General features: G+C 43.0%; 1 protein-coding gene across 1 annotated transcript in view; it reads left to right on the top strand.

Moving 5' to 3' along the window:
- Window positions 1-17,049, top strand: part of LOC121563461 (ankyrin repeat domain-containing protein 13B-like) — a 32,590-nt gene extending 15,541 nt beyond the window's left edge. The window contains exons 4-15 of the mRNA XM_041875375.2: window positions 2,562-2,607; window positions 2,905-3,048; window positions 4,258-4,474; window positions 4,906-4,972; window positions 6,789-6,870; window positions 7,622-7,686; window positions 8,198-8,334; window positions 10,702-10,859; window positions 11,784-11,978; window positions 13,670-13,839; window positions 14,384-14,460; window positions 15,463-17,049. Coding sequence (XP_041731309.2) covers window positions 2,562-2,607; window positions 2,905-3,048; window positions 4,258-4,474; window positions 4,906-4,972; window positions 6,789-6,870; window positions 7,622-7,686; window positions 8,198-8,334; window positions 10,702-10,859; window positions 11,784-11,978; window positions 13,670-13,839; window positions 14,384-14,460; window positions 15,463-15,664 — 1,560 coding nt within the window. The 3' untranslated portion in view covers window positions 15,665-17,049. The remainder of the gene's footprint in view (window positions 1-2,561; window positions 2,608-2,904; window positions 3,049-4,257; window positions 4,475-4,905; window positions 4,973-6,788; window positions 6,871-7,621; window positions 7,687-8,197; window positions 8,335-10,701; window positions 10,860-11,783; window positions 11,979-13,669; window positions 13,840-14,383; window positions 14,461-15,462) is intronic.
- The last annotated feature ends 689 nt before the right edge of the window (window positions 17,050-17,738 follow it).

Raw genomic sequence — 17,738 nt, 5'->3', positions numbered from 1 at the left:
ACTCTGCGGTCATCCCAAACCATCTCAATTGGGTTGAGGTCGGGTGATTGTGGAGGCCAGGTCATCTGATGCAGCACTCCATCACTCTCCTTCTTGGTAAAATAGCCCTTACACAGCCTGGAGGTGTGTTGGGTCATTGTCATATTGAAAAACAAATGATAGTCCCACTAAGCCCAAACCAGATGGGATGGCGTATCGCTGCAGAATGCATTTATTTGGGCTGCAATTACTAAGGCTGGTATCTCTAATGAACTTATCCTATGCAGCAGAGGTAACTCTGGGTCTTCCATTCCTGTGGCAGTCCTCATGAGAGCCAGTTTCATCATAGCGCTTGAAGGTTTTTGCGACTGCACTTGAAGAAACTTTCAAAGTTATTGAAATGTTCCGTATTGACTGACCTTCATGTCTTAAAGTAATGATGGACTGTCATTTCTCTTTTCTTATTTGAGCTGTTATTGCCATAATATGGACTTGGTCTTTTACCAAATAGGGCTATCTTCTGTATACCACCCCTACCTTGTCACAACACAACTAATTGTCTCAAGTGCATTAAGAAGGAAATAAATTCCACAAATTAACTTTTAAGAAGGCACACCTGTTAATTGAAATGCATTCCAGGTGACTACCTCATGAAGCTGGTTGAGAGAATGCCACGAGTGTGCAAAGCTGTCATCAAGGAAAAGGGTGGCTATTTGAAGTCAAATATACGTGTTCGTCTTCACTATTATTATACAATGTAAAAAATAGTAAAAATAAAGCAAAACCATTGAATGAGTAGGTGTGTCCAAACTTTTGACTGGTACTATATATGTTTTGACCATGACAGTTTACAATCTAAGGTAACACCAAGTAATTTAATTTCCTAAACTTGATCAACAGCCACACCATTCAATACCAGATTTGTACCAAATACAATGCTCTTAGTTTTAGAGATGTTCAGAACCAGTTTATTACTGGCCACCCATTCAGAAACTGACTGCAACTCCTGGTTAAGGGTTTCAGTGACTTCATTAGCTGTGGTTGCTGACACGTATATGGTTGAATCATCAGTATACATGGACACACAGGCTTTGTTTAATGCAAGTGGCAGGTTATTGGTAAAAATAGAAAAGAGTAGAGGGCCTAGAGAGCTGCCCAGCGGTACACCACACCCTACATGTTTGACATTAGAGAGGCTTCCATTAAAGAAAACCCTCTGTTCTATTAGATAGATAGCTCTGAATCCATTATATGGCAGAGTTTGAAAAGCCATAAAACATGTTTTCTCAACAACAGGTTATGGTCAATAATATCAAAGGCTGCACTGAAATCTAACAGTACAGCTCCCACAATCTTCTTATCAATTTCTTTCAACCAATCATCAGTAATTTGTGTCATTGCAGTAAATGTTGAGTGCCCTTCTCTATAAGCATGCTGAAAGTCTGTTGTCAATAGAGAAATAGCATTGTATTTGGTCAAACACAATTTTTTCCAACAGTTTGCTAAGAACTGGCAGCAAGCTGATATCTCTGCTGTTAGAACCAGTAAAGGTCGCTTTATGAATGACTTTGGCTTCCCTCCAGGCCTGAGGAATAACACCTTCCTCTAGACTCAGATTAAAGATATGACAAGTAGGAGTTGCCATTGAGTCAGCTACCATCTTCAGTAGCATTCCATCTATGTTGTCAATGCCAGCAGATTTGTAAAAAATAAATCCACCTTTCCCACACTAACTTTACAAAATTAAAACATACAATTATTTTATTTCATAATTGTTTTTTTTATGCATGAATACGATGGCTCACTCTTCGTTGTTGGCATTTCCTGCCTAAGTTTTCCCACTTTGCCAATGAAGTAATCATTAAAATAATTGGCAACATCAAATGGTTTTCTGATGAAACAGTCAGTTTCTTAACAGGTGCATGTTTATCAATAATTGGAAGAAGCAATTTAATATTTAAAAGGATGCTCCTTATTAATCACATCAGACCAACATATATTTTTTAACACCATCCACATAAGAGTCACAGCAAAATCTTCTGTATGATCTTATATACTATTTTAGGCCCAGCTTTTGGAACTTTGGCTTTCCTGGATATGGCCACTGTGATCACTGCATCTAATGCGTACGGATACAGTTATCCAATGTGTACGGATACAGTTTATGATTGATCTGCACCCCTTTCTTCATCCCTCTCTCTTTCTCTCTCTCTCCCAAGTCCCCCCACTACTTATTGTATTAATCCCACCTCCTCCATATCTGGCTGTGTCTCACCACCAGCCCTGGGATGGGATTGAAACAGCTACAGTCCTTTTTCCTGGCCACCCCAAGAAAATTACTCTCTTTCTCTCCTTTTTCCTGTGGTGTCTTCCTTTCTCTCTCTCTCTCTTGTCCCTGGTCTGTGTGTGAGTTGTGTTGTGTTGTGTTGTATTGTGTGTGTGTGGGTGTCTCCCCCCTTTCTCTCTCTCTCTCTCTCTCTCTCTCTCTCTCTCTCTCTCTCTCTCTCTCTCTCTCTCTCTCTCTCTCTCTCTCTCTCTCTCTCTCTCTCTCTCTCTCTCTCTCTCTCTCTCTCTCGCTCAAGGCTCAGGACTTTTACGTGGAGATGAAATGGGAGTTTACAAGCTGGGGTAAGTCATAATAAGTAATGTTACCTGCCTCTCAGCTTTTTACCTGCCTGGATTATGGCTTCCTGCTTGACTGTATATGAGCTTGGTGACAGATTTCCTTTCTCTGTGGGGCTGCATTGTCTCCATAGAAATCGAATCACTAGAATGGTTAAGACCCCCAGATCACGAGAAAAAAAATATTACACTCAAAATGGCCGCCAGTCCAACCATCACAGGGCCATTAACTAGAATGGGGGTGACCCCTGTTCTAGGAATTATATTTCTATGGTTGTCTATCTCGCTCTCTCTCTTTCCTAGTGCCCCTGGTGTCTCGTATCTGCCCCAGTGACACGTACCGCGTGTGGAAGAGTGGCCAGTGTCTGCGTGTAGACTCCACTCTCATGGGCTTTGATCAGATGACCTGGCAGAGAGGAAACCGAAGCTTCATCTTCCGGGGTCAAGGTCAGGGGTCAGGGGCCGGTGTATGTGTGTGCATGTGCGTGTGTGTTTATGTGTGAGTGTTTGTGTGTGCAATAGTGTGTGTGTATGTGTGGTTGAGTCCTCTTTTCTATTGTCACAGGACTTCCTTCCTTCCTTCTTTCCCCCTCTCACTGTCATCATTATGTTAGTCACTTCCTGTCAGATCTCTCCAACTCAGGACTATATCCTGTTTTGATATTACTTCCTCTCACTGTCTTTTATTGACTCCTCCAGCTTTTTAAATCCTCCCCCTCCTTCTCCTCCTCCGTCTTTCTGTTTCACTCCATCTCTGTCTATATGACCTTTCTTTTCAATCTCTCTCGACTCTCCTCCTACGTATGTCAGTCTATTATATAGAGCCATTATTCCATCTCATATTGCTCAAATAAACAGCAAACCTGGTTTCAAAAAACAGATAAAGCAACACCTCACGGCACAACGCCTCTCCCCTATTTGACCTAGATAGTTTGTGTGTATGTATTGATATGTAGGCTACGTGTGCCTTTAAAATAAAATGTATGTAGCTCTGTCCTTGAGCTGTTCTTGTCTATTAATGTTCTGTATTATGTCTCATGTTTCATGTTTTGTGTGGACCCCAGGAAGAGTAGCTGCTGCTTTTGCAACAGCTGATGGGGATCCTAATAAAATACCAAAAATACCAAATAAACCTACTCTTCCCTACCTCTATCGCTCTCTCTTTAATTGAACTGTTCCTCCTCCTTTCTGTCTATGTCTCTCTTACTCTGTGCCTATCTCTTTCCAACCTGTCTTTCTCTCCCTTCCTGTCTCTCTCTAACCCATCCATCTTTCTGTTTGTCTCTCTCTAACCCATCCTTCTCTTTGTTCATCGCTCAGTCTATCTCTCTATAAATCCATATTTATTTCTCTGTCTGTCACTCTCACTAACCCATCTTCCTCCTCTCCCTCTCTCTAACCCGTCTTTCTCTCTCTATATCCCTGTCTAAATCCATTTCTGTCCGTCTACCAGTGTCTCTAACCCATCCTCCTCCTCTTCCTCTGTCTCTCTAACCAACCCTCTCTCTCTCCCTCTCTCTCTCTAGCTAACCCATCTTTCTCTCTGTCTACCTTTCTCTCTAACCCATCCCCCATCCTCTCGCTCTCTCACTCTCATTCTTACTCTCACATTCTCTCTCTCTCTCTAACTACTCCACCTCTCTGTCTATCTGCCAGACTCCAGTGCGGTGGTGATGGAAGTGGACCACGACAGACAGCTGGTGTTCTGTGAGACCCTGTGTGTGTCCTCCCTGACGTCTCCCTCCCCACGGCAGGGCACTACCATCTTGGGCCTACTGGGGGCACTACAGCCCAGCGAGGAGCAGGTGGCAGCCCGCCTCTCCGCCCCCGTGGTCACCACCCAGCTAGACACCAAAAACATCGCCTTCGAGAGGTGAGAGACAGAGGGAACGAGAGAAAGAGTGTTAGCATTGAGATATGTATGAAAAGAAAGGGAGTAGAAGAATGATAGAGTGAGAGAGGGATAAGGGATGAGGAGAGGAAGAGGAGGAGAGGAAGAGGAGAGGCAGGGAGGGGGTCACTAAGGGCACAAGACCAGACACATCTCTCTTGCAGGTCAGATTGTATGAAAAAGAAAGGGAGGAGAATGAGAGAGAGAGAGAGAGAGAGAGAGAGAGAGGGGGAGGTGAGAAGGAGGGAGAGTGTAATCATCATTTATTGCTTGCTGAGTGTCACCTCTGTCGTTTTGGCAGCGTCAGGGGGATGCTCGACGTGCTAATAATCCATTTATGAATATGAATTGAAGGGAGGGAGAACACCACCTCTAAGTCAGACCTGTTGTGTCTGGCTCTGTCTGTCTGGCAGGAATAAGACTGGCATCCTAGGCTGGCGCAGTGAGAAGACAGAGATGGTGAACGGGTATGAGGCTAAGGTACAGACATGTAGTCATTAATCCTTATATCCCTGGCTTTCAAGATGTACAGTATATGATGTAATCTGTTTCCTGAGTGCTGGTTCTAGAGTAAGGCACTATCAATATACAGATACACTACCAGTCAAAAGTTTTAGAACACCTACTCATTCAAGGGTTTTGCTTTATTTTTACTATTTTTTAGATTGTAGAATAATAGTGAAGACATCAAAACTTTTAAATAACACATATGAAATCATGTAGTAGCCCAAAAAGTGTTAATAAAATCAAAATATATTTTATATTTGTGATTCTTCAAACAGCCACCCTTTGCCTTGATGACAGCTTTGCACACTCTTGGCATTCTCTCAACCAGCTTCATGAGATAGTCACCTGGAATGCATTTCAATTAACAGGTGTGCCTTCTTAAAAGTTAATTTGTGGAATTTATTTCCTTCTTAATGCATTTGAGACAATCAGTTGTGTTGTGACAAGGTAGGGGGGTGTATATAGAAGATAGCCCTATTTGGTAAAAGACCAAGTCCATATTATGGCAAGAACAGCTCAAATAAGCAAAGAGAAACGACAGTCCATCATTACTTTAAGCCATGAAGGTCAGTCAATACTGAACATTTCAAGAATTTTGAACGTTTCTTCAAGTCGCAAAAACCATCAAGCGCTATGATGAAACTGGCTCTCATGAGGACCGCCACAGGAATGGAAGACCCAGAGTTACCTCTGCTGCAGAGGATAAGTTCATTAGAGTTACCAGCCTCAGAAATTGCAGCCCAAATAAATGCTTCACAGAGTTCAAGTAACAGACACATCTCAACATCAACTGTTCAGAGGGGACTGTGTGAATCCGGCCTTCATGGTCAAATTGCTGCAAAGAAACCACTACTAAATGACACCAATAAGAAGAAGAGACCTGCATGGGCCAAGAAACACGAGTGATGGACATTAGACCGGTGAAAAATTGTCCTTTGGTCTGGAGTCCAAATTTGAGATTTTTGGTTCCAACCGCCGTGTCTTTGTGAGACGTGGTGTGGGTGAACGGATGATCTCTGCATGTGTAGTTCCCACCGTAAAGCATGGAGGAGGAGGTGTTATGGTGTGGGGGTGCTTTGCTGGTGACACTGTCTGTGATTGATTTAGAATTCAAGGCACACTTAACCAGCATGGCTACCACAGCATTCTGCAGCGATACACCATCCCATCTGGTTTGGGCTTAGTGGGACTATCATTTGTTTTTCAACAGGACAATGACCCAACACACCTCCAGCCTGTGTAAGGGCTATTTTACCAAGAAGAAGAGTGATGGAGTGCTGGATCAGATGACCTGGCATCCACAATCCCCCGACCTCAACCCAATTGAGATGGTTTGGGATGAGTCGAGCATATGTGGGAACACCTTCAAGACTGTTGGAAAAGCATTCCAGGTGAAGCTGCTTGAGAGAATGCCAAGAGTGTGCAAAGCTGTCATCAAGGCAAAGGGTCGCTATTTGAAGAATATAAAATATAAAATATAATTTGATTTGTTTAACACTTTTTTGGTTACTACATGATTCCATATGTGTTATTTCATCGTTTTGATGTCTTCACTATTATTCTACAATGTAAAAAATAAAGAAAAACCCTTGAATGAGTAGGTGTGTTCAAACCTTTGACTGGTACTGTATACATAGACTCAGCAGTGAGCCCACCTCCCTACTACATCACTAATCTAAAGCAGTCACAGAATTTGCGTCCCAATTGGTACCTTCTTCCCTATATAGTGCACTATTTAACCAGAGTCTCATAACCATGACACTCTTTTTGTCCTTGTCTTCTCTGTTAGGTGTACGGCGCCTCCAATGTGGAACTGATCACTCGAACCCGAACAGACCATCTCACTGAGCCACTCAAGTCTAAGCCCAAAGGTGTCTCTCTTTGCTGAAGTTCTACATATTGGTTTAAAAATCCCCTTGGTAATCTTCCACATCACGTCCACATCTTGGCTTAGATACAGTAAAAGGGCCCAATTCTGAGATATGCGTGCGCAGCACAGACTTTGGTGTAAGTCATTCATTGATGTCAATGGGAGAATTGTGTTGAGCGCGCTGATTTCAAGTCAGAATACAACACTAATAAACTGGAGTGTATTCACTAGGAATCAAACGGAAGAAAGCGGGCTGAAACGGGGAACAACTAACCTGAACTTGTCCAATAAGAAACACTTGTTTTGGTTGCAAAATATTTAGCTATGGTTTGCACTAATAGACACACCCCTGTTGAGAAGCTCTGATGTTGATAATTGCACAGAAGCCCCAACAAGTGGCCCTAAAGCATTTTCCACAGTCATTTACTTGGCCAGAGAAACCTATTGTCCTTGTTTTTCTCCCCGCTGGGCTACCCAGCAAAGTGCTCTGCTCTCACCACCGGCCCCATCCCTCTCAAAGCCCTCCCTCCAAGAACCCAACTCCCCCAGTCCCTTACCCCATCTCCATCCCTCAAATATTGATGAGAGACTGCAGTCGAGAATTCTTAAGTTAGACATATAAATAATATTAGTAGAACAGACATTCCCACTCCCACTACCAGGTCAACATTCCTACTAACCCTATTTCTATGGTCACAGACTTGTTTTGAGTTCCTCTCCTGAATGTTCCAATGATGTGACCTTTTCCTCAGGCGGAAAGACGCCCCTGCAGAACTTCCTAGGGATCGCTGAGCAACACATGGGGCCCAACAATGGGGTTAGTGGTCATAGTCATCATTATCATCATCATCATCCTCATCCTCCTCCTCATCAATCCTAATCATTATCCTCATCCTCCTCATTGTATAGGGATTTTACCTTATAGCTACAGTGAATCACAAGCCAACATAGCTGTCAATATTGATATGAGTAAAGAGTTCCCCGGGATTCTCTTCTCTCTCAAATATTGATCACCATTTTAATTGGCTTCTGCTGGCAAACCCGCTGACAATCTTTATCCCCCTCTCTCATCCTCTCGCTCTCTCTTTCTTTCTCTCTCTTAACCCTCCTTCCTTCTCCCTCTCTCTTTCTTTCTCTCTCTTAACCCTCCTTCCTTCTCCCTCTCTCTTTCTTTCTCTCTCTTAACCCTCCTTCCTTCTCCCTCTCTCTTTCGCTGTCTTTCTTCACCCTCCCTCCTTTTATCTCTCTCTCAATCTCTTTCACTCTGTCTCTCTTCCTCTATACCTCCCTCCCTCCCTCCCTATCCCCCCCTCCCCTTTTCTCAACAGGCCCTAGTGACTCAGATGTCAAGTCCTGCCGTGACCAACCCCACAGCCCTGACAGCTGAGGAGTACTTCAATCCCAACCTGCCCCTGGGCACCCGGGATATTGGCCACCCCTGTCAACTCACCACCAAGACTCAGAGGTGACAGCGACAGCCATCACAGCCCTTATAACAACTTCTATGCCTGGGGCCCTTGGCTATAAAAGCCCTGCCCAGAACCATACAATATGTCTACATCCCAAATGGCAGCCTATTCCCTTTATAGTGCACTACTTTTGACCAGGGCCCAAAGTAGTGCATTATATAGGGAATATGGTGCCATTTTGGACGCACTCTACAGTATGTCTCTGGCCCTGTCAAGCGTTTTGGCTCTGGCCCATGCATGTACATGTTTTCCTTCTATCCAATCTATGTATGATGTGTGATCTGGTAATTGACTATGAACCTGGATATCACATCAATAGCTGTTTAGAATTCTGCTGGTTATTGGATTGATTGTGACAAGACAACAGTGAGATGATGTCCCAGCCCGATCACTAGGCTACTAGTGCATTATCTCATCAGTTGAAAATAAACATTGAGTGGCCTGAACAGAAACCCTACACACACAGTGCTTGAGAACAGTTGATTGCCGAGTCAATGGTGATGCCGATCTTTTGCAGTGCAAGAAATTACAAGACAAAAAAATTCTCTCAGGATTTGATAAATGTTATAGGATGAGATAGAACTAGAGTTCCAGTCTCTCACAGTTTTTGAAAATGCCTGTATGATCAACAAAGATGCTTTCTGCGGGACACGTTACTGCATTGCACTGTGTGTAGTACTTGTGTAAAACAGGGTGGTGTTCATTAGGCACCTACAGTGAGGGAAAAAAGTATTTGATCCCCTGCTGATTTTGACATGATCAGTCTATACTTTTAATGGTAGGTTTATTTGAACAGTGAGAGACAGAATAACAACAAAAAAATCCAGAAAAACGCATGTAACAATTTTTATAAATTGATTTGCATTTTAATGAGGGAAATAAGTATTTGACCCCTCTGCAAAACATGACTTAGTACTTGGTGGCAAAACCCTTGTTGGCAATCACAGAGGTCAGACATTTCTTGTAGTTGGCCACCAGGTTTGCACACATCTCAGGAGGGATTTTGTCCCACTCCTCTTTACAGATCTTCTCCAAGTCATTAAGGTTTCGAGGCTGACGTTTGGCAACTCGAACCTTCAGCTCCCTCCACAGATTTTCTATGGGATTAAGGTCTGGAGACTGCCTAGGCCACTCCAGGACCTTAATGTGTTTCTTCTTGAGCCACTCCTTTGTTGCCTTGGCCGTGTGTTTTGGGTCATTGTCATGCTGGAATACCCATCCACGACCCATTTTCAATGCCCCGGCCCCGTCCATCTTCCCTTTGATGCGGTGAAGTTGTCCTGTCCCCTTAGCAGAAAAACACCCCCAAAGCATAATGTTTCCATCTCCATGTTTGACGGTGGGGATGGTGTTCTTGGGGTCATAGGCAGCATTCCTCCTCCTCCAAACACGGCGAGTTGAGTTGATGCCAAAGAGCTAAATTTTGGTCTCATCTGACCACAACACTTTCATCCAGTTCTCCTCTGAATCATTCAGATGTTCATTGGCAAACTTCAGACGGGCCTGTATATGTGCTTTCTTGTGCAGGGGGACCTTGCGGGCGCTGCAGGATTTCAGTCCTTCACGGCGTAGTGTGTTACCAATTGTTTTCTTGGTGACTATGGTCCCAGCTGCCTTGAGATCATTGACAAGATCCTCCCGTGTAGTTCTGGGCTAATTCCTCACCGTTCTCATGATCATCTTGCATGGAGCCCCAGGCCGAGGGAGATTGACAGTTCTTTTGTGTTTCTTCCATTTGCGAATAATCGCACCAACTGTTGTCACCTTCTCACCAAGCTGCTTGGCGATGGTCTTGTAGCCCATTCCAGCCTTGTGTAGGTCTACAATCTTGTCCCTGACATCCTTGGAGAGCTCTTTGGTCTTGGCCATGGTGGAGAGTTTGGAATCTGATTGATTGATTGCTTCTGTGGACAGGTGTCTTTTATACAGGTAACAAGCTGAGATTAGGAGCACTCCCTTTAAGAGTGTGCTCCTAAACTCAGCTCGTTACCTGTATAAAAGACACCTGGGAGCCAGAAATCTTTCTGATTGAGAGGGGGTCAAATACTTATTTCCCTCATTAAAATGCAAATCAATTTATAACATTTTTGACATGCATTTTGTTGTTGTTATTCTGTCTCTCACTGTTCAAATAAACCTACCATTAAAATTATAGACTGATCATTTCATTGTCAGTGGGCAAACGTACAAAATCAGCAGGGGATCTAACACTTTTTTCCCTCACTGTAACTGAAAACAAATTAAACAGGGAGGGACTACTCTTCATTTTACGTTTCCAAACATTTTGCTACGGTGAGCCCTACTGAACAAGAGTCAGGTATATTGTATAATATACATACATACATGTTTCCCGGTTTCCTCAGGTTCAAGGCTAAGCTGTGGCTGTGTGAGTCCCATCCTCTGTCCCTAGCGGAGCAAGTGGCGCCCATCATTGACCTCATGGCCATCTCTAATGCCCTCTTCGCCAAGCTCAGGGACTTCATTACCCTGCGACTGCCCCCTGGCTTCCCTGTCAAGATCGGTGAGGGAGTAGAGTACACTCTCATAACCAGATAGTTTGCTCTGCATCCTAGAGACTTGGCACATCATGGTAGTGAGAGTGGAGAGAAAGCAAGAGGGGGAGATGATCAAAAGTAGACCAGTGGTTTAAGGTACTTATGTAAAAAAACTTTAAAGTACTACTTAAGTAGTTTTGAGGGATATCTGTACTTTACTTGACTATTTATATTTTTGACAACTTTACTTTTCTCCACTACATTCCTAAAGAAAATAAAGTAGTTTTTACTCCATATATTTTCCCTGACACCCAAAAGTACTCGTTACATTTTGAATGCTTAGCAGGACAGAAATTGGTCCTATTCACACACTTATGAAGAGAACATCCCTGGTCATCCCTAATGCCTCTGATCTGACAGACTCACTAAAAACAAATGCTTCATTTCTAAATTATGTCTGAGTGTTGGAGTATGCCCCTGGCTATCAGTACATTTAAAAAAACAAGAAAATTGTGCCGTCTGGTTTCCTTAATATAAGGAATTTGAAATTATTTATTATTTTGATACTTAAGTATATTTTAGGAATTACATTTAATTTTGATACTTAAGTATATTTACTTTTACTCAAGTAGTATTTTACTGGGTGACTTTCACTTTTACTTCAGTCATTTTCTATTAAGGTATCTTTACTTTTACTCAAGAATGACAAATGGGTACTTTTTCAACCAACAAAAGCTGACCCACCTGTCCTTATGTCAGGTTTGGCATTCTGGCTACTCCTTAAATTCATTCAGATGCTGCCTCAAATATGGTTAATTGGGATTTGCCCAAAATGTGGTCTTTTGAACTTTTAACATGTTTGGAATATTTACACCTATTGCACATTAATTATGAATCCAGTGATAATCGTAAATCCTAAACATCTCTGTCACTTCTCTTCCTCTTCTCAGAAATTCCCATCTATCACATCCTGAATGCCCGGATCACCTTTGGGAACCTGAACGGGTGTGAGGAGGGGTCGGTGACGGGGCCGGGCCAGGTGGAGGGGGAGGTGGACGGACAGAAGGACAGCAGCCCCAGGACTGACACAGACACCCCCTCCCCAGGCAGCGACTCTTCTAGTGTCTCCAGCTCCAGCTCCACGAGTGAGAAACACACACACACACCCCCACCCCCCAAACACAAACACACTCAAAGACACACACACATACACTCCAGTGGAGGCTGCTGAGGGGAGGACGGCTCATAATAATGCTGGAACGGAGCAAATGGAATGGCATCAAACACATGGTAACCATGTGTTTGATGTATTTGATACCATTCCACTATTCCGCTCCAGCGATTACCATGAGCCCGTCCTCCCCAATTAAGGGGTTGATTGGACAGGAAAAACTTTGACTCATAATAACATAACATAAGGGTCGTTCTTGAATTGAGGTGGGATTTGGGCATGACATTTTGGAAAAATATGAACTTCCTTTTTATTTAAATATATTTGGAAACATTTTCCCATTTTAAATACATCTAATATGGCAGCTTAATGACTTTAAATATGTTTGACCATTATGATAACATTGTGCCACCAGTAGGAGTAGTAACACCAATGATGGTAAAACGACCAATGACACATTTTAGGTAATTGAGGATTTTATTAAATGGAGACCACAGCTCAAATCTAACTGTTAGATGTTAAGTCCCCCATATGGTTCTGGACCGGTTCCGACTGACATTTTGTTGTACAAAGCATTCTGTGAACGCCGTAGGGTCCGTACCTTATAGCACCAAAAAGGCCCATCTGTCTGCTCTCCGTTTTCACTCCCCAGCGGAGCTATATTTAGAAAACATTTCAGTCATTTCAAGCTCTATTGCCCCACTTTTGTTGAATAGGAAAAAAATCATTTTTTTTTCTCATATTTTCATAATATTTCTACTATGTGCTTGAGTTTGTGTCCTCAAATGTGAGTACACCTCAGCAATTTATAACTATTATTACCAGAAAGGTGAGTTCCAGACCTTTCTAAAAGTATGCAGCATTACCAGTTATTGTTTATGGCCATCTCATGAAAAATAATTACGTTTGGGTATGTCTATTTAGGCAGAAATCAAAATTTTGCCCTATCATTCAAGAGTAATTAACCTTTAAGAAATAATTTACTAAATAATATGATTAATCATTTTGCTCACAATGTAATTTTCCCTTCATTTAAATTGAGTACCACTAATGACACTTTGTATTTAAACATTACCAAATTATCATTAGAATCCTCAAATGTATGACATTCTAAAAGGGTTTGATTAGCTAATAATTTTTCTTTAATATAAACCCCTCCCCCGATAACCGTTTGCCACTGAAGGGGGTACTCAAGGTCCTTGTGTATCTTTGTAATGGATCTTTGTAATGAGTGAATTTAAAGGCTGTAACACCAATGACATAAAACTTAGTGACACGTTATATTTTTAAAATAAGGTATTTTAATAGCCTTCTTTGTTTTTTATTGGACTTTACAATATATTAAATACTTTTGTTTACCTTTTAGCATTCAAAATAATAGATAGATATCTCTATCCCAAAAACATGTCACTACAACTCTGCACATCGCTACTTGGACAAGCCAATTTGATTGTTCTAAGTACTTTAAACAATGCATAAACATAAAGGACTTCCATTATGTTGTATCACTGATAAACTGTTTAAAATTCCAAATAGTTGCACATTATACATGTTTTGTTTATTTTAAACTGTTTTTGCTAAGGCAAGGGACGCAAATGCCACAGCAATTCAAGAATGACCCATAACGTCCCATCACTCCTGTCCTGTGTCTCTCCCCCCATGCAGCGTCGTGTCGTGGAGGGGAGATCCCCCCGTGTGTGTTCGAGCCCCCTCAGGGTTATACTGTCCTGGGAGGCAACCAGAGGGACAACAACATGCGTGGTGATGAGGAGGAGGACCTGCTGCAGTTTGCCATCCAACAGAGTCTGCTGGAAGCTGGCTCAGAGTACGACCAGGTCAGACTCACTCTGGCCCCTCATAGGGCTTACTGCCATCTCAAAACCTGGCTCGTGTTCATTAAAGAACACAAAGGAATACGTTGGAAAAAAAATTACAATGGAAAATGTCCATGTAGTCCCTACATGTTTTAGTTTGTTTCCTGCCATTTGGTGCCTAATGAACATGAAGTATGGTATGATGGTAGTCCTCTTCGTTCCTAAGTGGAACATAAGGCATGGTATGGTTGTTTTGTAACCTTAACTCTAAAGTAATACCATATTTCGGGGGCTCGTTCGGGATGTTAATCAACTACAGGCACATCGCATTAGTAGTGTGTACAGTTTGCAAAGAGCTACAAATGCCAGATACACTGTAAAGACATGTTGTAAGTCTATCCTATCAGCTAGCTAGACAAACAGTTGACTCAGTATCCTAGGGCATAATCCAGTGTCAACATTGAGATTGAAACATTAAAATGACAAGAGCCTTTGGTGAGCCTTCTTGTTGACTTGATTGACTATCTCTCTGACTCTGTCTGTCTACTTTCTGGTGTGCATATAGGTGACCATCTGGGAGGCCCTGACCAACAGCAAGCCCAGCACACGTACTGTTCCCTGTGACCCCAGTCGGCTGCAAAGGTCTGCACTTTCTCTGCACTCGACTTGCTATCCTACTCAGCCTTTGTTTGCTTTAGCCTTGGCTCACCATTCTCCAGCACACTGGAGGCTAGAGAGCTTCCTGGCTGCATTCACAGCACACAATTTCACTGTTGACTCACTCCCATTCATGCACACACTGTTGTCTTTGCCTGCACTCCCTGCACCTCATACACTAGATACACTCTGAGTGACAGGCCCCCACCTCATACAGTAGATACACTCTGAGTGACTGGCCCCTACCTCATACAGTAGATGCACTCTGAGTGACTGGGCCCCACCTCATACAGTAGATACACTCTGAGTGACTGGCCCCCACCTCATACAGTAGATACACTCTGAGTGACTGGCCCCCAGTTCATACAGTAGCTACATTCTGAGTGACTGGCCCCCACCTCATACAGTAGATACACTCGGAGTAACTGGCCCCCACTGATATACAGTAGATCTGCCTCTCTCCTGCATGCCCTCACTGGAAACAATACACTGCATGCTACATAAACTCAAACTAGCACAATTTAGTGTGTGTGTGTGTGTGTTTGGTTTTACTATCCTTGTGAGGACCAGAAGTCCTCACATGGATAGTAAAACAAGGAAAATTCAGACAAGTGGGGAGATTTCACCAGTCCCCACAAGGAAAAAGGCTCAGGGGTTAGGTTTAGGGTTACAATTAGGGTTAGGGGTTATGGTTAGGTTTAGGGTTTGGGGTTAAGGTTAGGGGTTAGGGAAAATTACGATTTTGAATGGGAATCAATTGTTTTGTCCTCAAAAGGATAGTAAAACAAACGTGTTTGTGGGTGTGTGTGTATTTGCATGCACACGACAACCCCTCTTTCTTACTCAAATTATGTCCTGTCAAAATAAATCTAGGTCCACCATATTTTTCAACCATTTCCACTGTCACTGTCAATTCCTCTATTCTCCTTACACAATAACCAGGTTTCCCAACCCCATTGTCTCCTCCCACCCACCCTCCTCCTCCAGGACTCCCCAGCACAGGCCTTGCCCTCCAGCCAGTCTCTGTAACACGCCCACCAAGAAGCCCCCCACAGCCTCCAGCTACGACCAGCAGCTCCGCCTGGCCATGGAGCTGTCGGCTCGGGAGCAGGAAGAGGCCGAGCTACAGCGACGGCAAGAGGAGGAGGAGCTGCAGCGGATCATCCAGCTGTCACTCATGGAGAAATGAGAGCCTGATTGGCCAGATGGGCTGTAGGAGGTATGGGAGAGGAGGAGAAGGAGTAGGGTGGAGGTCCAGAGAGGGTAGTCAATAGGTTCACTCTACTCCTGGCTGTGACAGCCTTGCCTCCTCCGACCGTCCCATATCCCCTTTCCCACTGTGCTCCTTAAATAAGAGCCTGTCTGTGTGGCACAACAGGGCTCTACAGTGCTGATACAGCTACAGTACAGAGTCACTACTCTCTGGTGCCACTCTGCACTCACAGTCAGTGCAAGTTTACAACAAGAAACAAGAAGAAACACTTTTAATGGAATGCTACATTGACCGACCACATCAGTGGTGCTAGGGTAATACAAATTGTGTTTGTGTTTGAAGGCCATGCTTTAATAAACGGTCCTGTGTTTGGGGGATAGGGTTTGTGTCCACTTCACAGACCTGGGTCTTATTCATTAGGCACCAAACGAAAGAAAATGTAATGAAACAGGGACGGACTACCTGAAATTGTCCAATAAGAAACACTTGTTTTTGTTTACCGTTGCAAATCATTCTGCTATAGTGTGCCCTAATGAATACTCTGTGTGTGTGTCAGGTGGGTCGAGTGGGGTGGGATGTTGACATACCCTATTACTTCCTACTTTTTAATAGATTGCTACATTTTTTCCAAACTTTGATTTGCACAAAATTGAGACGTACTGTACTTAGACTGTGGATGGACTCTTGATGACTGTTTATGGTTCTAATAAGTAGATAGATAGAATAATACCCCTATAGAGTTCATGTTAAGATGTTAACCCTATGACAGGAGTTCATGTTAAGATGTTAACCCTATGACAGGAGTTCATGTTAATATGTTAACCCTATGACAGGAGTTCATGTTAAGATGTTAACCCTATGACAGGAGTTCATGTTAATATGTTAACCCTATGACAGGAGTTCATGTTCATATGATAACCCTATGACAGGAGTTCATGTTAAGATGTTAACCCTATGACAGGAGTTCATTTTAATATGTTAACCCTATCACAGGAGTTCATGTTAATATGTTAACCCTATGACAGAAGTTAATGTTCATATGTTAACCTTATGACAGGAGTTAATGTTAAGATGTTAACCCTATGACAGGAGTTCATGTTAATATGTTAACCCTATGACAGGAGTTAATGTTAAGATGTTAACCCTATGACAGGAGCTCATGTTAATATGATAACACTATGACAGGAGACTGGTCCGTAGGCAGCTAGTCTGTTCACAACAACAGGTGCAGCATCCTATACCTTTCAATGTGTACTGCCACCATACAGCTGCTGTTGCTCACCCTTTGGACTCCATAGGAGCTAATACAGTGAGGGAAAAAAGGATTTGATCCCCTGCTGATTTTGTACGTTTGCCCACTGACAAAGACATGATCAGTCTATAATTTTAATGGTAGTTTTATTTGAACCGTGAGAGACAGAATAACAACAAAAAAATCCAGAAGAATGCATGTCAAACATTTTATAAATTGATTTGCATTTTGATGAGGGAAATAAGTATTTGACCCCCTCTCAATCAGAAAGATTTCTGGCTCCCAGGTGTCTTTTATACAGGTAACGAGCTGAGATTAGGAGCACACTCTTAAAGGGAGTGCTCCTAATCTCAGTTTGTTACCTGTATAAAAGACACCTGTCCACAGAAGCAATCAATCAATCAGATTCCAAACTCTCCACCATGGCCAAGACCAAAGAGCTCTCCAAGGATGTCAGGGACAAGATTGTAGACCTACACAAGGCTGGAATGGGCTACAAGACCATCGCCAAGCAGCTTTGTGAGAAGGTGACAACAGTTGGTGCAATTATTCGCAAATGGAAGAAACACAAAAGAGCTGTCAATCTCCCTCGGCCTGGGGCTCCATGCAAGATCTCACCTCGTGGAGTTGCAATGATCATGAGAACGGTGAGGAATCAACCCAGAACTACACGGGAGGATCTTGTCAATGATCTCAAGCCAGCTGGGACCATAGTCACCAAGAAAACAATTGGTAACACACTACGCCGTGAAGGACTGAAATCCTGCAGGGCCCGCAAGGTCCCCCTGCTCAAGAAAG

The sequence above is a fragment of the Coregonus clupeaformis genome, chromosome 5 (genome assembly GCF_020615455.1).
Source record: "Coregonus clupeaformis isolate EN_2021a chromosome 5, ASM2061545v1, whole genome shotgun sequence".
In the NCBI taxonomy this organism is placed as follows: Eukaryota; Metazoa; Chordata; class Actinopteri; order Salmoniformes; family Salmonidae; genus Coregonus; species Coregonus clupeaformis.
Note: the sequence above shows the minus strand (reverse complement) of the source record. Positions and strands in the feature narration are given on the sequence as shown.